The sequence below is a fragment of the Rhipicephalus sanguineus genome, chromosome 2, assembly GCF_013339695.2.
Source record: "Rhipicephalus sanguineus isolate Rsan-2018 chromosome 2, BIME_Rsan_1.4, whole genome shotgun sequence".
NCBI lineage: Eukaryota > Metazoa > Arthropoda > Arachnida > Ixodida > Ixodidae > Rhipicephalus > Rhipicephalus sanguineus.
In genome coordinates this window covers 235,470,317-235,491,478 of record NC_051177.1, presented here as the reverse complement: position 1 = coordinate 235,491,478, position 21,162 = coordinate 235,470,317, and the positions used below count along the sequence as shown (strand labels likewise).

At 47.0% G+C, this 21,162-nt stretch overlaps 1 protein-coding gene across 2 annotated transcripts in view; it reads left to right on the top strand.

Moving 5' to 3' along the window:
* Positions 1 to 21,162, top strand: part of LOC119382309 (low-density lipoprotein receptor-related protein 6) — a 637,453-nt gene that overhangs the window by 56,034 nt on the left and 560,257 nt on the right. For both annotated transcript variants that reach the window (XM_049412791.1, XM_049412792.1), the window contains exon 3: positions 2,556 to 2,696. In XM_049412791.1, coding sequence (XP_049268748.1) covers positions 2,556 to 2,696 — 141 coding nt within the window. The remainder of the gene's footprint in view (positions 1 to 2,555; positions 2,697 to 21,162) is intronic.

The following is a 21,162-nucleotide window of genomic DNA, read 5'->3' as shown; positions in this document are numbered from 1 at the left end:
CACCTCCATTGGTTGCTGCCCTTAGTTTTCCGGATACGGGCTAGGCAACCGGCCCCAGTTTGGGCCAGTGTACTGCCGGCGGTGTGATGACATGTAGCGGTTGGGCGACGGTGAGTGGGAAGGTCGTCGTTCTTGCCACTGTGTTCCGGTGAGGTAGTCGTCGATGTCGTGAGGTCGTTCGCCCGGCTGCGGGCGCGACGCGTTGACGGCGAATTCGCGTAGCCCCATCTGTCGGTACTGGCAGTGGCGGTATGTGTGGTCGACTTCCCCGCAGTGATAGCAGAGTGGTCGGTTGTCGGGCATGCCAAACATCGGTCTTTCGGGCGGCGCAGCATTGTCCTGTCGGCGGGCGGTATGGCGTCGGTGTTGGTGGCGGCGGAACTGCTGCGGCGGCGCGGCGTCTTGATGTGGGCGAGGAGGGGGGGGGGGCGTTGCGTCGAGCTGCAGCAGCATAGCTCATGGCTTCCGGCTGAGCCTGCGGTGCTTCGGGAATTCCAAGCGATTGCCAGACTTCCTCGCGGACAACGTCGGCGATTGAATCCACTTGATGCTGCGGCGAAGGAAACAGTATGCGCAGCTCCTCCCACACATTCACTCTGATGGTTTCGCACAAGTCATCGGTGGCCAGCGAGTGGACTTCGGAATAGGCTGCAGACAGCGGTGGAGATTAGAGATAAAGCGGACAAAAGACCCGGTGCCCGTGGCGCCTGACGCGTACGCACGGCCGTGTATGAAGACGTCGAGGTAACCATGTACAAGTTGTTCGTGGACGTTCGGTTGCGTAACCTCCCCTTGTCCGGCCCCATGATCGAACCAAAAGCAAAGGACATGGCTTTTCTCCTTGGTAGGGAGGATTTTCAAGGTGGCTCCGGTTGGCTACAGCCTTTCAAAGAAAGGCATGAGAAATGACGAACCTATGCCCACACCCTCAGAGGTGATTGGTGCTCTCGCACTAGTCCAGTGCTTCTGCGCGAATGTGGAAGGTTGCGGCCTCGCCTGCTCCAACTGTTCAGACCATGTTGAGAAATGCGTGCTGTCACAGGCAGTGAAGTTGCTCAAACAGAAAGAAATGGAAGACTATTTCAAGCGCAAGTAAGCTAGCTTCGTCAATAAAGTGCTTTGATGAATGGTGTGTGAATTTATGATGTCCAATTCTTTAGCAGGGTTATATCGAATTATGCCCTATATCAAACTGACAGGCGTTCTTTTGCGAGTTCGATATATCCAGGTTTGTACGTAGAAGTGGAACACATTAAGTCAAAGCCATTGAATGTAATGTCAATTGTCCCACAGTGGTGTGTGTTAGGTCGCATACTGTTCTTAGTCTGTATTAATGACATTTCCTCTGCAATTGACGAAGGAATTTCGATGTGACTTTTTGCCGATGATTTTCTGTTGTACAAAGAAATTCATACCATGGGGGAGGAGGAATTACTCACTGACACTCTTAGGGCTGTAGATAAATGGTGCGACAGACGCAAAATGAAAATAAATGAGAATAAAACTGTTTTATTGTGCATAACATATAAGGTAAATCATATTTTTTACTTTAATTACACAGTGAATTCTTGGGTACTTTCTACAGTCAATGTGCTGAAATAGGTACGTGTAAATATATCTGCGAATTTAAGCTGGTCGAACCATGTTTAAAAAAAATATGCGAAACTGTGGAAAAGAAGCTTTGGTTCTTGCGATGGAAATCGCATTTAGCCTTACGGTCAGTACAAGTAACCGCTTGTTTATCCTATGTTTGGCCCACGCTAAAGCATGCCAGCATAATCTGGGACCCTTATCAGTCGGTTAATTGAGAGACTGGAAAGGAGTTTGGCACTGAGCAGCCAGGTTTATTCTAGCCCAATGTTCTCACACAGATTCTGTCTTCTGCGAGTTTGCTGAACACTCGCTGAACGCAGGCACATAGCTAGGTTTGTTTACCTTCTCTCTAAAAACAAATTTAACATCAACAGTAAACAGTACTTGATAGCACGACACAGTAGAACTCTGCAAAGAAGCAAAGATGTTGCTTTCCTCGGAGGCACAGTAGCACTTGTGCATGTTCCTTCCTCCCAAGAACCTTTAAAGAATGGAGTGAATTTGCGCTAATGGTGCGAGAAAGCAGCAGTGCCGAACAATTTGAAGATAAGCTAAAACAACATAAAAAATGCATGCGTGTATGCGTGCTTACCATTTTGCGGGCTCGTTCGTTAGCATTGCATTGATAGTTCTTTATCATTTGGCTGGTGTACAGCTATGTATGTGTTCTTATTTTTTGTAACATTGTTTGTTGACTTTGCATTTATAGTTCTGTATGATTTGATTGACGTATGTGCAGAATATCTTGCCGATGTACGCTTTTGTTCACCTATGTTAACCTACGTAGTTAGTGTGTGATGTACTAGTAATGGTAGAAGTGCTGCTTCTGACTCCGCCCTGTAACGGCCGACAGGACAACAGTGTGAGTGAATAGTAAGTGCCAATAAATGGATGACAGTGCCATTGATTTGATTGGTTACAGTGCTTGTAAGTGGTAACAGGCTGTTTGTGGTTGTCTGCAGACTGCTCTTCTGGACTGACTGGGGTGACGTGCCAAAGATTGAACGGGCCAGCATGGACGGTAACCTGACCACTCGCAAGGTGATTGTGCGCGAAGACATCTTCTGGCCGAATGGGCTCACTGTGGACTACGAGGCGCGCAGGTCAGCCACACGTTTTTTGCATAATGCATGTTCCTTGAAAAATTGACCTTTACGCCACATGCGGTCACTACGTGGCGTAAATTTTTTTGGGAGAAGAAATTTTGAATTCAAACGAGTTATGTGCCAGCTTTGCTATGAACCATCACCAAAGAATCTGACGAAGGAGGTTCCGATTTCATTTTTTGTTTTTTCACACCTCCCAAACAGTTGACGTTTTGCGAATGTCACAGCGCTATGCGCCACGAAGATGGGTCCCTCTATAGCACCCGTCCGGTCCTCTCGGCCCGCGAAGTGGTGTCCGTGGGCAAGGTTACGTAGCACTGAGTTGTTGATGGGTCCTCCTCTGCACTGCAAAACGCCCCCTTGGCCCCCTTGCCCGTGCCACTCTGACACGTGGAGGGAAGCCTTGCTCGGTCGTTGGCCGTGCGCCCGTGACGCATTGGCCGACGTTGCCGATGTGGGTGTAGTCGTGACGGGCTCTGCGCAGCGGATACCTCCTCTGCGCAGCGGATAAGGGGGGGGAAACCAAAACGGTTGTTTAATCTCCTGTAGCATCATCATTACACCACTTATTTGCACAATTCTTGCGTCGGCATGGTCACGTCGTACAAGTATGCAGTTATCTCTTCATTGCAAATTTTGCACCGTGGGGTTGTTTACTGGCACTTCAAGGCCATACTGACACGAACATTTTGTATCTTGTTTTTCCCGTTGCATTAAGTAAATATTGACCTGCTTATCCTAGCTGGCAGCCAGTTAAGGGGAGACACGAGTCTGGGAGATGGAAAAATTTCGAAAAAAACAATTTTTTGAAACATTTGTTTTTCATAATCTAGAAGGTCTAAAAAAAGATATTTCTAAAATATTACAGACATGTAATGCCTACTTGTTGAGTTATTTAGTCTTGAAGTCAGTTACATGACCATTTTTGCTCACCAAAGCACTCAAAAAGTCAAAGTTTAAAGTCAGAAAATTCTGGATAGCCTTCAGGGCTAAAAGCTGCTCTAGGCAGCTTGTCTTGGTGCCTGAAGACCCTTACATTGGCGGCATGCGACATTTACAGTACAAATGGGCATGTAAGATCATACTTAAACATACACGAGTAATAACATCGAGCAATAGAAATAGCACTCAGTGAGTGACAGTAAAGTTTGCATTAGACGTTCAGTACAGCATAAACAACTTCGCGATACAAAAAGGTACTGTAAGTGCAAGATCAAAAAATAAAAAAAATAAGAACAGCATACTGTAAACCTGAAGGTTTACTGTAAGTACAGAAATTTTACAGAATAACAATATCGCATAAAGATGACAAGACAAAAAATTGAAATAGAAATGCGGTATGACAAGATAAGCTGAAGTTTGCACAATTAAGACATATCAGCGTGAGAGCTACAACATAGACACAAAAAATTCACGCAACTGCCGGTGTGTAGCAGTAGTAAGTTTGGCATGTTCATTTAGGATGGATGGTAAATTATAGTGCAGTGCTTGTGAGCTGTAGGTGGTTCGGTAACGAGGAACAAACCACGTAAAACTATGTTGCGTACGTATAGTAGTGTCATTAAGTTTTAGGTGGGATATAGTTGCCAGGAATTGTTTATAAATGTCGGAAAAGTAGAACGCTCGTAAAACCCGGAATTTGTATAACCCGTATGACAGTGTATTCTTGAAAGACTGTTCTAGTTGAGGCCAGGTAGGGAATGTCTGCAATGTGTCAAACAATCTTCGTTTGCAGAAGCAAGATTTTATTTAGGTTCTGTTCCTTTTTTTTTTGGTAATCCATACCAGGTTGGAGTAATTCAGGTGGGATGCAAATAGCGCGTAGTATATTTGAAGTTTAACCTTTGACATCGTGATAATGTTCCAGTAGTTGATGACAGTCTCCTACACGGCTCTCCTACGTGCGAGTTCCAACTGAGGTGAGCGGAAAAAGTAACTCCGAGCATCTTGTGTTTGCCTACCACAGCAATGTTTTGACCTTCATATGAAATAGGGTTTAATAGTTGAACTGCTTTACTTCTTGCATGAAACATAATAATTTTAGTTTTTGTTGGGTTTATCTTTAGTTTGTTTAGGCTGGACCATGTAGACAGCATTGACAGTGTGTTTATTGCATTTAGAGACTAGGTCACCCGCACTAGGCCCCGAAAATAGTATGGTGCTGTCGTCGGCATACTGTGACAAATTTTGCTGACTTATCAATATTTACGAGGTCATTCATATACAAATTGAATAATAGGGGTCCTAAAATGCTCCCTTGTGACACGCCTCTTGAAATAGAAAGAAATGGCGATTTAGAGCCCTGCAAACATACGTATTGCTGACGGTTATGCAAGTAAGATTTCAATAAATCTAATGGTTTCCCGCGAATATCACACGCGAACAACTTGTCCGCAAAAATGTCTTGACCGAGCAAGTCGGAACGCCTTGGAAAAGTCAATGAACAGGCGTGGCGTGTACAGTCTGTTATCGATGTTGTGTACGGTAATTTCTTCCATGGTTAGTAGGGCTGTTTCAGTTGACCTGCCTCTTCGAAACCCGAATTGCGAATCTGATAGGATATGTTTGCTAGAAAAAAAACTTGTTATGCGATTACAGATAATTTTTTCTAAACCTTTTGAAAAAACTGGGCCTTAGATGTTAGAAACAATAATGCAGATAAAGCCAGTAAAATACATCATTGCCTGTATCTCCTCTATGCTAACGCATGTCTTCAACCTTGCACTAGCTACTGCTACCTTCCCCGAAGAAATGAAGAAGGCAAGAGTTTCTGTAATACACAAAGGAGGTGACCAACAGTGCATGAACAACCACATACCAATATCCGTCCTCCCAGTTTTTTTTTTCTCAAAAAGCCGTGCAGAAACCACATTGAGTAGCATAGCCATTTTGGTCTCGTTTGAAAGACACACTGTTCTATTAGCTGTTCCTAGCACAAGAACGCTTTTCGTCTAGCAGAGGCGAAGCCATTGTGCTTTAAAAAAAAATTGCTCACACAGCATTGGTGCATTTCTATCACATGGGGTAAATTGTCCCTTCCATCTTGGATGCTTGAGGATGCATCTGTTAGACAGCGGTGCATCGTCACGTTGTCCACCATTTTGGGGAGATGCCTAACTGACGACAGTGCAATGGCAGGCAGTCATCACAAGTTCAGAATCGCTCACGGATTCAGGAGGAAGTGATATCGGCGGCTGCAAGAACGCAGCATATCACCAGCGAGACCAGAGTGAAGAGAAACCATGCTAATAAGAATAGCGATGACTATGTTCCTGGTAGCTATCATAAGAACACCAATTCATGCCTCTTCCAGTTCAAAATAAGTGCCCACCACCATGTTACTAAACTTCTTTTCTCATTTTCTCAAAACCACATTTTTCATCACATCATAGTGCCCACAATGTCTTTTGATGTAGCGGCCAGATTTTGATAATTCTTGCGGTATTTGAAAGCTTATGCATTGACTAGTGCAAGAAAACCAAGAAAATGTGATTTTTTTTAGAACTATGGTTTAATTAGCTGTAAAATTATAAGAAACAGTTTCTGATGTCTCATGAGTTTACTTGTTAAAGCCATAACTTTTGAATGGATACAGCTAAAAATTAATAATGGTTATTTTGCACACTCTGGTCTTTATAGCATGCGGTCATAAAATTCATAAAGGTCTTTTATGAGAAAGCTGTCAAAAGTCTGGGCAGAATGCAAATGTATGGAACAGTCAATATCTTAAAATTAGGCTTGTGTAAATATTCGAGCACTTCGAATATTCGAACGAATATTACAGTATTTGAATTCGCTTCGACACGAATTCAAATTCTAGGAAATTTCGAAGTATGCGAAATAAATGAATAGACATATATAAACCGCATGTAACCCCCTGCAAAGGTGGTTTCACAGCAGTAGGGGGGTGCTACACCGTGAATACACCTATACAGGAGAAATCTGCACTGCCCGAAGCCACACTTCATGGTTAAATGAACATACAGTAAAACTTCGTTAATTCAAAGTCGCTGGGACTGTGAAAAAAATCTTCTAATTAAGCGGGTTTTCGTATTAACCAAACAAGATGCAAAGAAAATTGAATTACTGGAAGTAATCACAGGTGGTCGTTTGCTGTGCCTGCTAGTTTGCGGCTCCAAGGGTTATGTTTTCCAGCAATACCCAGTCCCAGCTTTGCCGCTAAACCGGGGAATCGGCGAGCCTCGCTGCTGCCAGCACAAGAAAAAAAAAAAGGAAAAAAAAAAAAAACGGTCTCGTGGTCAACTGAAATGCGCACCTGCGGAAAAGAAGATGTGCTTCACCGCAACACAGTGGTGACAAGCAGGCAGCATGTCACCTGCTCCTCTCAACGTCAGCGTGTCATGATGCGACCATTCGCCCATTCTTTCCGAGAAAAGCAAGAATTTAATAATCACCAGTGTGACGGAAATTGCAATGTGTCCTGGGTGGAAAAGATGATCATTGAAGTTTTTGAACTGAGTTTTCGAAGTAGGCGTAGTGGGCAAGTACTCCGCCTGCAGTGCAAGTGCTGCAAATTGCCGGAGCAGCTGCCGATCGTAGGTTCGCATACGTTGCGAATTCCGTCAGGCCGTCCTTTATTAATTTCTCCATTTTCCCAGAAAGAATGGGTAAATTATAACGCGCCGACGTTAGCGAGAAACATGCATCATGCTGCCCGCGTGTCACCGCTGTGTTGCAGTGAAGCACGTCTTCTTTTCTGCAGGCGCACAATTGAACTGACCACGAGAACGCTTCTTTCTCTTTTTTTTTTTTCTTATGCTGCAGCAGCGAGGCTGGGGTGCTTCATCTGCCAACCATTGTATGCCAGGGTGTCTACCAACCTGGAAAACCTGGAAAAGTCAGGGAATAGTCGTGGAATTTCTGAAAATCCTGGTCAGGTCATGGAAACTGAGGGCAATCAGTGCGACCGTCACGAAACTAATCATTACCATTGATGAAAGCTTAAAAAGTGGCTCCTTCGGTTGCAACCATAGTGAACAGCTAAGCAGACCGTAAAAAAAAAGTAGGCAGTGCATAACTGTTGCTTCTGCAGACCGCACAGTGTATCTCACTTTCCAAGTTCAGCATTACTCATGCCGATAAATTTGTGCATGTTTGTCTTGACAATCTTGGCTTGGCTTGAAGGCCTTCTGGTTAGGCTAGAAGTGCCATCAGCAGAGGCTTGCCGGGCCATGTCAAGATTATTCATTGGCGATGAAACAGCAAACGTCCTCAGTTACACACCTATTGCTGGTAGCACGGGGTGACTACAGCGAAAAGCCTCATTTCAGTTTCTTGAGATCGTGTTATTAAATCTGTGATTATTCTTTAGCATCGCATCCATAGAAGAGCACGTAAACAAAGGGAACGCGCCGCCATCCATGATTCGTCTATGGAATTGAGGTACGGCCATGGTGCTGCCCCACCGACTGCTGCAGCCCGACGGATTCCTCCCTACCGCCACATATTCGTCAGCAATTTAAACGCAACCCCCAGCTTTAATTACAGGGTTCAGAGGACTTGTGTTGCACCCCAAACATTAAAGCCCAGATAAACAAAATGAAAACATGCGTGTGCCCATTGTGTGAAAAAAAAAGGAAATCTCACAGTACGACTCTGTTTTTTTGACATTGTTGTTGGTTGTTGTGTGGACAAAGTCCACAGAATCAGGGTGTCTACCGACCGGGAAAACCGGGAATTCTCAGGGATTTTGGGCAGTCTGGAAATTCTCAGGGAAAACTCAGGGAAATTGTGCTCCCATCAGGGAAAATCCACAGTAACTTTATTGAAAGGCGACGAAAGTCGCGGTAGCGCTTGCTCGATATTTAGTGAACGCATTTTTCAAATCAAACGGCCACTGCGGCTGCGGGAAAGTGGCGCACCTCGATGCTGTCATCGCCTTCTGAGCGGTGAAGTGGGAGAGAATCAGGCTAATGCGTGGCATGCGGGAACCGCGAACCACGACACATCGTATCGTGCAATGTTGTCAGGGTGTTCTGTGAGTACGCGGTGTAGTTCTGTAATCTCTCTCGCGTGTGCTGTGCGTTAGCGCCCGATATGGTGTTTTTGTTATCGCCGCGTGTCAAGTAACAAGCATGATTAGTTGTAGAAGCGGTAGCAGTAGATGTAACGAGCTTGAGTTATCTTGCAAGCGATCGCAATCGTGCAGGAAGCGGATGTCTTCGGCAAGGCTCGTATCTGGCAAGCCATCCCGATTGGCGAGAAAAAAGACGACGCTTGTTGGCTGTTATCGGAGAGCTCACTCGCTCTGATCCCGAGCTTCAAAGATGCTATTTAGGACTCCGTGAAAAATATAATAAATTTCCAGGCGAGAGCTAGCGTAACTAACGGGCCCATTCACAGCAAGTGAAAGCTTTTTTCTTTCTTTCTTTCCCGATGAGGGCACTGCTGAAATAAGTTTTAGGCAGTCGACTGAAATTTTTTGGGGCTGCAGCTCGCATTTACCAGCCACACCACGTGGGTGTTTGCTAGAAAGCCGAATTACAAAACTTTTCAGAGCCATGGCATAGCGGCGACCGAAATTCGCGACACCGGCACGGGTCCCACATGCTCGATTCGGCGAGCGATGTCGGAAAACAGTAACGTTTCCACCATAATCGGATGTGCTGTAATTCAGGCTGTTGCCATGCTTTCATGCGATCTTAGCCCGCAGCTATATTGCTTTTTTTTGTGATAGCAATTATATAGACACTCCGACGCGGATTTTTTGCCTTCGCCATGATCTTCCTTAGCAAGTCCAAATCGCGATTACATCACCCCGCGCGTCGTATGCTCAATGTGCGAGTGAAAGTGCGCGAGCGCTGCCGACGAACGGGGTTTAAGCAGAGATGAAACGAGCCGACCGTCTCATTCGCACGATGGGCACATGGAGATAGGAGCCGGCGCGATGGGAAGGTGGGGGGGGGGGGTTGCTGCGTGAGTCCGACAGGAAGTGCGTACTTTGTACCAGCGGGTGTGGTCGCGTGCACAGCGGTATCTTTAGTGGGGATCAGCAGACGGCTCATACCTCTGTAGGTGTTGTGCTCTAATTGCAAAACTTCCGTTGAAGCCATAGCAGTGGCAGATCCCAGGGGGGGGGGGTCGGTAGCGGCGATCGCTCCCGCCCCCTCCCTTCAGTGCCTGTCGTCCACCTCCTTTGTCAGGCAGTTTGCCCCCTTTGTCAGGTTGCTTTGCCTGCCACTGTCCAAAAGGGGTAAAGAGAATCTTGTCCCTGCTCTCTACCTCTCCTTGCTCTACCCTTTCCTGCTTCCCTATGCATATTTCCAACTGTAGTGAAGAGGAAGAAGAAGCCACGCTCGATCGTCTGTTGCTGTGCGCGTGGACTGCGTTCCTGTTGGACCGGCGCTACTTAGACTGCACAAGTCGTCAGTACGTTGTTAATAAACCGTCGTACGACATCTGGTGGAGGTTGCTGCAATCCCTGACCTCAAGCTGGAACTTCGTAACCGAACGTTGCCCGCTGCTTCAACCGCTGCAATGACCGACATTGCCACCAGTCAGCCCGACACCGCCGCGGCTTCCAGCTCCAGCGGCGCCATTCAGCGGTACCGTGACCCTCCTATCTTTAGCGGAACAGGTGAGGCTGACGTGGAAGATTGGCTTTCCAGATATGAGCGCGTCAGTGAGACTAACAACTGGGATGACCCGGCCAAACTCCGTGTTGTCATCTTCTATCTTTCTGACGTCGCCAACCTCTGGTTTCACAATCACGAGCGTGAGATCCATACCTGGTCTGAGTTCAAGACAGCGATCGCAGAAGTCTTCGGCCGCCCGACTTTACGAAAGCTGCGCGCTGAACAACGTCTACGCCAGCGTGCTCAACAGACCGGTGAGACGTATACAAGCTACATCGAGGATGTAGTAAATATTTGCTCCCGCGTCAATGCCTCCATGAGCGAGGAGGAGAAAGTTAAACATATCTTCAAAGGCATCGAGGACGAGGCATTTCAGATGCTTCTTGCACGGAACCCTGCTTCTGTCGCGGACGTCGTTACTCTTTGCCAGAGTTTCGATGAGCTGCGTCGACAAAGGGTCCTTGCACGCAGCGCTGTCGCAGCTGCCGAACCACTCTCGAGCCTCACGTTAGCCTCCCACCCGTCACCCGCTACATCACTCTCTAGCCAAGTCAAAGACTTTATTCGGGAGGAGGTGGCGCGCCAGCTCTCTATGCTGCCTCTGGGCGATCGATCCCTACAACCTGACGCATCGCTGGCTACTCCCATCAGGAGGGCCATCCGCGAGCAGCTTGCCGAATTGGTACCTGACCGCGCCGTGTTGACCCAGCCCATGTTGTCCCAGCCATGTCCCAGCCAAGTGACTCAGCCATGTTTGCCTGTAGCTGCACCTCTGACCTATGCCGCGGTCGCGGCGCAACCTCCGCCGCCGACATTCGCCTTCTCTGAAGCAATGCACCCGCGAACAGCCCAGCCTCCTGCGCCTCCTCCAATGCCAACTCGAGTCAGTATGCTCAGAATCCCTGGCGCACACGCGACAACCGGCCCATATGCTTCGCTTGCGGTTTCGCCGGGCATGTGGCGCGCTTCTGCAACCGTCGCATGTCACCTGCTCATCAAGCTGCCGCAACGCCCGGATACGGCTACCCATACGCTACTGGCGACCATGCCACGCATCTCAGCTCCGACTTTTCGCCGCCTCCACGACGACCTTTCAGCAAGCATCGCTCCCCGTCGTCGCTCGCCTTCACCCTTACGTAGTCGGCAGTCACCTAACGAGGGAAACTAGTTGCTGCAGTTCCGCAGGCACGAACTGCCAGCTTCGCGACTTCTACAAGGCCTGCACAGTCACCACGCAATTTACTCCACGTCATAGTAGAAGGAACTGCCGCAACTGCGCTTATTGACACTGGGGCTGCGATTTCAGTCATGGACGAGAACTTTATTCGAAAATTACGTACGGTCACAACGCCGTTCTCCGGCATGCTACTGCGCACCGCAAGTACGCAGCACGTAGCACCTGTTGCTGCATGTACCGCTAGGGTGGTTATTGACGGCGCGCTCTATATCGTCGAATTCCTTGTGCTCTCTTCGTGCTCACACGACATCATCCTCGGCTGGGACTTCTTGTCTCAGCATCGTGCCATCATCGACTGTGCCCGGGCCGAGGTGGCGCTCTTCCGTTCTCTGACGACGCATTGCCTGACCTTTCTAAAAGTACAGCCCAAAAGCTCACTGTTGTGTCCGACACGGACATACCACCCGCAATGTCAGTGCTTGTGCCCGTCTCTTGCTCCACCGCGCCAGATGCTACTGTCCTTTTTACGCCATCGCCTATTTTTCTGCGTCGCAGGGCTCTCCCTCTCCTGTTTGCCGTCCTGACTACTGCATCTGGATCATCGGCTATGCTTGTGTGCAATCCGTTTCAGCACCCCGTCACCTTGCTTCGAGGAGAATCTCTTGGTCGTGTTTATCCTGTTGATCCGTTTCACATCATCGAGACTTCGGATGACACGCCTTGTTATGAGCTCGACGCCCTTACTTCTCCCGTTAAGCGCACGTCTTCTGCATCATCATCAACTCCGCCTTCATCAGACATCTTTGAATCTGTCTTGGATGCCGACCTGCCACCTCCGTACCGCATGCAAGTACTCAAGCTTCTGCAGAATTTTCGCTCATCGTTTGATTGCGATGAAACGCGCTTGGGCCGTACGGAGAACGTCAGTCACAGCGTCTACACAGGTTCTCATCCTCCATTACGCCAGCGACCATACCGTGTGTCGGCAGCCGAGCGTAAGGTGATTGACGAGCAAGTCGATGAAATGCTGCAGCGTGGCGTCATTCGCCCTTCCCACAGTCCTTGGGCGTCACCTGTGGTGCTAGTACGCAAGAAGGACGGGTCAATACGCTTCTGTGTGGATTACCGTCGGCTAAATAAGATCACTCGTAAAGACGTCTATCCGCTGCCTCGTATAGATGACGCACTCGACTGCTTGCAAGGAGCGGAGTACTGCTCTTCTTCAGATCTTCGCTCTGGGTATTGGCAAGTGCCGATGGCTGAAGGTGACTGCGAGAAGACAGCTTTTGTGACGCCCGATGGCTTATACGAATTTACCGTAATGCCTTGGACTCTGCAATGCGCCCGCTACTTTCGAGCGCATGATGGACACCATCCTTCGTAACTACAAGTGGAAAACATGTCTGTGCTATCTTGACGACATCGTCGTGTTTTCATCAGATTTTCCGACGCACCTTGTTCGCTTTCGTGAGATACTGACCTGCCTCACCACTGCCGGCCTCCAGCTCAACATCAAAAAGTGCCGTTTCGCCGCCCGCAAGCTAACAATATTGGGACACGTTGTATCGAAGGATGGTGTGCTTCCTGACCCAGCCAAGCTTCGCACCATCGCCGAGTTTCCCAAGCCCACAACCCTTAAGGCGCTCCACAGCTTTGTAGGCCTCTGCTCGTATTTCCGGCGCTTTGTACGTAATTTTGCAACCATCATAGCACCATTGACGAATTTGCTTACGGCTAGTAACGGTATGTCCGCTTGGTCAACCTCGTGCGACGAAGCCTTCAAGCAACTGCGTCGCCTACTCACTTCCCCGCCTATCCTTCGACATTACGACCCCACAGCACCTACGGAGATCCATACCGACGCTAGCGGCATCGGGCTTGGTGCAGTCCTAGCTCAGCGGAAAGACGGCTACGACGAGTACGTCGTCGCCTATGCCAGTCGCACTTTGAAAAAGGCCGAAGCGAACTATTCTGTGACAGAAAAAGAGTGTTTGGGCATCATTTGGGCTCTCGGCAAATTCCGTCCATACATATATGGTCGTGCTTTCGACGTTGTTACCGACCACCATGCCCTTTGCTGGCTTTCTTCGCTGAAAGATCCGTCAGGTCGTCTCGGCCGATGGGCGCTTCGCTTACAAGAGTATGACGTTCGCGTTGTCTACAGATCGGGCAGGAAGCACTCTGACGCCGATGCGCTATCTCGATCGCCGATACCTTCGGATGTAGCTTCCCCATCAACACTCTTCGAAACTATGTCAACCATCAACGTCACGAATATGCCGGTTGAACAGCGAAAGGATCCCCTGCTTTCAACTATCCTAAGCTTCCTACAGGATCCATCGGCCACAGCTTCTAGAACGCTTCGTCGCCAAGCCGCTCACTTCACTGTGCGCGACAACATCCTTTACCGCAGAAATTACATGCCTGATGGTCGCAAATGGCTGCTCGTGATACCACGGCACATGCGGTCTGACATTTGCGCTTACTTCCATGCTGCTCTTCACCATGGTCACGCCGGCGTTCTGAAAACGTATACTCGGCTAAGGCAACGTTTCTACTGGCGGGGAATGTATCACTTTGTCTGCCAGTATATTCGCGCTTGCACGGCGTGCCAGCAGCGTAAAGTTCACCAACGCCCTGCCGGCGAGTTACAGCCGCTACCCTGCCCTGCTCGTCCCTTTGATCGCGTCGGCATAGACCTATACGGCCCACTTCCCTGCAGTTCCTTGGGCAACAGATGGATAATTGTCGGCTTCGATCATCTGACGCGCTATGCAGAGACTGCAGCACTCCCAGCCGCCAGCGCTCGAGAGGTTGCATTATTCATTCTGCGGAATTTCGTCCTTCGACATGGAGCACCACGAGAACTGCTCAGCGACAGAGGGCGCGTCTTCCTCTCCGTCGTCATACAAGCCCTTCTCGCTGAATGCAGCATCGTTCACCGCAAGTCTACAGCCTACCACCCGCAAACGAACGGCTTGAAGGAGAGGCTCAACCGCACACTCGGTGACATGATCACTATGTACGTCGCGTCGGATCACAGTAACTGGGACGCTGTTTTGCCATTTGTCACTTACGCGTACAATACTGCCTCACAAGCTACCACAGGATTTTCGCCGTTTTTCCTGTTGTACGGACAGGAGCCCTCCTGCACCATGGACACATTGCTTCCATACCGACCCGACGCTTCCGAATGCACGTCTGAAGCGGCGAGATACGCAGAGGACTGCAGGCAGCTCGCTCGTAAACTTACAACTGCCGCTCAAGGTCGCGAAAAACTGCGACATGACAACGACGCGTCTATGCCAGACTTCCCGACTGGTTCTCTCGTTTGGTTGTGGATCCCACCTCACAGCCCTGGGCTTTCAAACAAGTTTCTTGCGCGCTACGATGGCCCCTACCGCATCAAAGGCCGCACGTCCCCTGTCAACTACATTGTTGAACCCTTGACGCCGCCCCACGACCTCAGACATCGCGGTCGTGACACAGTTCATGTCAGCAGACTGAAACCATACTATGACCCCTTGATGCTGCCTACGCCTTAAGACGCCAGGATGGCTCATCTTCTCTCCCGGGGGCAATTGTAGTGAAGAGGAAGAAGAAGCCACGCTCGATCGTCTGTTGCTGTGCGCGTGGACTGCGTTCCTGTTGGACCGGCGCTACTTAGACTGCACAAGTCGTCAGTACGTTGTTAATAAACCGTCGTACGACACAACGAAGGCTTCTTAGGCACCGCCATAATCCCCTCTGGGCTGTTGTAAATATGCGTGACCCACCAAAATGCACTGCTGAGCGTTGGCTTCAGCCTTTGTACCCCCCCCCCCCCCATTATGTACCTGAATCCGCCCCTGAGCCATAGATCATAGATAGGGCACTTCTCTTAGTGCAACGGCTGCGTTTCCTGAAGGAGCGAGCTGCTAGCCTATATTCGTATAAAATTCCTATTTGTTGCGATAGGATTTACTATTTTGCTCTCGCGGTGAAACTGTGACTCTTTTTTTCTAACGTTGGATGGTTTTCGATGTTGTGCATTCGTGGAGAGCAAATGGTTCGGTTGGGCAACATGATAGCAAAGGCGTTGCATTGCTCTGGGCAACGCGCGAGGATTTCACAACAACAGAAAACAGCAGCAGAAAAACAGCAGCAGAAAAAGCGCAATTCCACAGTGCATTAAACCCGCATTTGCTTCTTTACATGTGACACTCTGGCAAGGCATCTAACTGTGATTGCTGCATCTCAGGCTCAACAAAATTGATTTTTTTTCACGCAAAAAATAAAAAAATGTTTTTGCATGTTGCCTTATTAGTCGAGCATTCTTGTGGCGTTTTCAGTTTAAGATTAATCCTTCAGTAACTATGCCTTGCATGAGAGGCCAAATTTCAGTTTAACGAAGTTTCGATATAACGAAGTGAGTTGCCGCTTTTACCAACTTCGCTATATTGAGGTTTATCTGTTCTATGTACTATTCAAATGGGATTAAGTCGTTTTCATTTTCTAAAATGAGTATTAGAGAGTGACATCACCGAGCTATATGGTCTCTACCCATCTTGACATAAAACAAAGTTCTGTTTCACTCAGGGAATTTCAGCAAAAACACTCAGGGAAAACCTGGAAAACTCAGGGAATTTAGAAATGTCAACTCGGTAGACACCCTGAGAATACACGAGTAGTAGTTATTCTTTTTTATTAAAAAGTATATTTTAGGGGTGCGCAAATTAGGTGGAGACACAAAGCAGTCGTAAAGTAAATACAATAATTCAGGTCGGATCAGATCCAATCCACATGCTAAGCTGCCTGAGCTGCAGCCATATTGCAGTGAGTCGCCACGCGTCCCACCAAGAAGTGTTCATTCAACTCTGATTGGGTGAACGTGGAAATATCCAAGCACTCGTCACAGATTAGAGCAGTGCTGAACGACACAAGTAAGGCTCAGTGCGCAGCATGCCAGAAGACTTTCTCGCTCAGTAATATGGGCATCGCTGCTGTCTCCAAGTCACGCTGCGAGCAAGAAAACCACTGTGAGCTTTTCACAGAGTGCTTCCCAGACAAACATCCATGCGATTTTTAGTGCTGTACCCAACTTACTGTGTTCTGTGACTGCGACGAGTGAATGTGTACCGGCTGTGCCAAGCACGAGTGCTGAAAGTGTGCCTGCTGAGCCAGTGGCCATCACGCCCGATGGGAAGGCATCTTTAAATGGTTTTCTAGTGAAGAAATTTGTCACAAAAACAGAAATTGTGTCTGAACACTGTAGCGACCCATGGATCTTTTTTTTTACCACTCGAAGGTTTGTTTCCAGTGTGCACAAGTTTCGAAGCAGACGTACCGGTCATGGAATTTGCTTTAACTCATCGTGGAAAACCTGGCAAAGTCGGGGAATTCTGAAAAATTAAATGTGTAGACACCCTGAATGGCTACATTGCATTGCCTTGTGGCTCCTAAGGGCCATCGTTTGTGCGGATCTGCGGCTAAATCGGTATTGAGAATTGGCACATGGCACCTAACGTTTTTGAATTAACCGGGCTAGTACTGACTTCAAGTTATCCACTCATATTTACATTGCAAAATACGGGACCGCAGAAATTCATCGAATTATGCAGGATTTCGAAATAACCAAGCTAGAATTAATGAGGTTTTACTGTATTACCCTCACATCAATTCATCATTTTTTAATTTTAAAAGCTTGTTATACCGGCTTATATAATCAAACGTTTATCAAACGTTTATTTAATGTGCCCAGGAACAACCATGAGGTCTTTGTACTGGCGCACGGGGAAAAAAACAAAAACAAAGGCAAACATTCATAATAAAATATCAGGGTAAAAAACGTTATAAAATTGCACATATACAACTATGCGCAGGCAGAAAAAAAAATGTCAACAGTGTACGAGGCTATGTAAGTACAGTGCAAAGCTCGGAGCAGAACAACGACTGGGAGCTGTGAAAAACATCGAGCTCCAAAAAGTAAGCATTGTAAAGACGTTGTATCCTGCCAATGGTCTAATGTTCACAGAGGCAGGCGGTTACATGAAAAGGTCTATTCTCTCTGGTCAGCTTACGTGGAATTCGGAAATTAAGACAGTTGAGCAGTACAGGGCAGGATATGATACCATGCACAAGCTTGTGAAGAAATAACAGATCAGCGCGATTTCGTCGGCAGCAAAGTGATGGCAATGATAATAATCCAGCAGCGTTAGAACGAGATCCATTTCTAGCGAAACGATGGTTGTAAATGCTTAGGAATCTTTTCTGGACTCGCTCAATGGCGTTGCTGCTGGAATTAGGAGTGCCATTCCAGATCACAGATGCATACTCAAGTTGAGGAAGACATAGCGCGGTGTACAATTTTCGGAAGGGCATAGGAGAACGGAATTCTCTAGACATTCTGCAAACACAGCCTAGGGTGCGAAGACCCCGCAAAGCAACACGCTTAGCGTGAGCAGAAAAGTGTAAGGTGCTATCAAAAAGAACACCTAGATCATTGATCTCACATACCTTACACAACGACACAGAATTGACAGAATATAAAAATGGCACACTAGATGTTTTTCGAGTGAAACTCATTACCTTGGTTTTTGAAATATTTAGGGAGAGGTTATTGCTCCTGCACCATTCAGAAAAAGAACACAAATCAGATTGCAGCAAGTGACAATCGATAACTGAATGAATTTCCTTAAATATCTTTATGTCATCGGCATACAAAAGGAAAGAAGAATTCCGAATGACAGAAGAAACATCATTAACATAAATTAAAAAGAAGAGTGGGCCCAGTACCGACCCTTGAGGAACCCCACTAGTAGCTTTATACAAAGAGGACGTTTGGCCATGAACGGCAACATAACATGATCTATCAAGAAGGTAGCTATGGAGGAGATTCACAATTGAAGAATCAACATCAAAGTGTGCAAGTTTATCCACAAGCAGCGAATGGCTGACAACATCAAAAGCTTTGCTAAGGTCACAGTAAATATTATTATATCATATTAAAGGCTGGTAAATATTATATTAAAGGCTGGTAAATATTATTTTTTTATTGGTGCTTGGAGGAGAAGTTTTGCGAAATACTTTAATGAGCCTTCATGATTGAGATGGATGTGTGGTATAGTAAATTTTAAAATGTAACATATTTTGCAGGTTATCACTTGCATTATACTGAAAGTCAAATCCTGCTACAACTCAAAGCTGCTTCCACTTCCCTTTGAACCAAAAAGAATGACATTTGCGTATGCCTTGTTTCAACTGTAAAAATATTGTGCAGGTTAGTTGGGTCATGACACATATGCTCATTTTTCTTTATAATGTGTGATATATACCATTTGAATTTGCTTGAAAATTATTCGACCAAATCACTATTCGCACCAGCCTGCGTAAAATTCGTGCACGATAGACAAAAAGTAATTGCATATTTGTTTGTCAGCAGTCAGAAATACATACTGTGTGTAGCTAGAAATACTAAAAAATTAAGTCAGGCAGTTTTCAGACTCCCCTTGACTCTTTCGGGCACGGGGGTCACCTACGGTAACCACCTTTTCTCCATTTTTCTTCCCTTGAAGCACACAAGCCCTTCGCGTCAGATTTTATACGGCGCGGTTCTAAAGCTTTCAATATAGTGATAGAGATGATGCCACTTTGTTTGGGCTTTATTGTTACGGGTTAGGTCTGTTTTCATCCGGCCGCCGTCGTCTTCAAGGTGCGCTCACGATGGACCCGAGATATTTTTAAAGAAATGAAAGTATCTCCGGTTCTTATTAAGTTGATAGCTTAGGGCAACACGTTGTATAAGTAGCTAATACCAAGGAATCCAGAAATTAAGAGCTGTACTCAGTCAGCACAGAGCACTGTGTCGCTCAAGTTGGTGGTCACCTAGAGTGACCGCCATGCATGAAGGGTCTTGGAAGGCTGGTAAATATTATTTTTTTATTGGTGCTTGGAGGAGAAGTTTTGCGAAATACTTTAATGAGCCTTCATGATTGAGATGGATGTGTGGTATATAAAATGTCCCCGTGCTCCTGCAGGGAAAAAAGCACTGTTTTGCACCCTTCTACCAAAACTGACTAGTTGACCCTTACTGGTCACTTGAGGTGACCACCTCATATCTTTTGAACTAAAGGTGTCATTTTTTTTTTTGCTTGTGAGAAAATAATTTTTTTATAAAGAATTCACTGTTTTTTGCATGAAACTTTGTTTCCTGCCAAAAATGCAGTTCTGTGCATGAGGGATTCAAGTGGGGACCATTTATAGTGCCCGGTCCGTGTTTCGGTTTCAGCAAAAGGCGGGACCATGCTGGTATTGTTGTAGGCATAGCTGGGCATGTGAGCACACAAAACAGCGATGCACGCTGCCCACGGTAATGCATGCATGTGTAGACAATTGTGGCAGAGGAGCGTGGCCGCCCACACAAACTCGTAACGTAGGTGGTTGTTGTTCGTTTACGTTAAAGGGACACTGAAGGCAAATATTAAGTCGACGTTGATTGTTGAAATAGCTGTCCAGAAACCTTGTAGTGCTACTTTTATGCCAAGGAAGTGCTTATTTTGAAATAAAATCACGTTTTAATGGTCTGCATCGCGTTATCGCACTTCAAATCACCCGCCTGAAATCCGTCTTTCACACTCAGAGCGACTGTCACTGTCACTGTCAGAGCGACTTTCACGAGCGCGCAAAACACACGCGGCAATACGCGATACCGAAACTACCACCGAGACGCGACCGCGTGAGCCAAGCAGGGCGCCGGGCGAAGCGCAGTTTGGCGAAAACGGAACCTTTGAACCACGCGCGCCGTTCCCCATGGCAACGCCAAAACGAATCAAACAGAAACGAACAAACAGAATTTTATTACGTCTCTTGATGCACGCGAGTTTTTTTTTTATTGCTGCTAATTTGATTACTAGTGATTAATTGTAAGCAGACTCTCATACGTCATCGGGATCATTTTGAAAATGTGCCGCTCGTGGCGCTCATCGTGTGATACATTTAGCTTAATTTCTCGGTAAGTAGGGCACTGCTGTTGATAATATTGCAGTTTTAGACATCATACATTGAGCTTTCACTCTGACATAAATTGGTATTTGCCTTTAGTGTCCCTTTAAGTCAAGTTGGTGTTGTGAGGTGGTCCATTTTGCACTCGGTTGTGGGGTTTGCATTTTAAAGTTGATTTTAAGTATATACTAGGTTATATTTGCTCATATTTTCTAGATGTCCGTGCGTGTCCACACAAAGCTGTCTCGCAAGTTATTTTTCTCTCATAATTTTGCGTCACTACTCCTGTGTGTTCGCTTTGTTTCATGGGAATTACTTGAGAATGGGTAAACGGTGGAATTCCAGAAACTGCTATGAGATTCAACTCCGTCAGGTGAGAGATACTCTTATTATTGAGCTGAGCTTGGAACCTCTCTGCCCTCGTTTCTGAGTGTCCCCACTTCTCGTGCTTCTCTTCTTCTTCATTCCTTGACCCAGCCTGTAACGTGCATTAAAATAACATTCCTGGACACGCGATTAAGCTAGGCATACAGATCAAGCAGACGCAACACAAGGGGCGACGCTACTTCTGTGAAGCTGGACTGTCTGCTCGTGTTCCTGTGGATGGAGAGCGTAAAGAAGATTTTAAGAAGCCAGAGGATGAGAACTGGGAACTACACCAGTGGCAAGTTGGTTGACGTATTCTTGCCGTGGGAAATCTCAGTCATCTGTA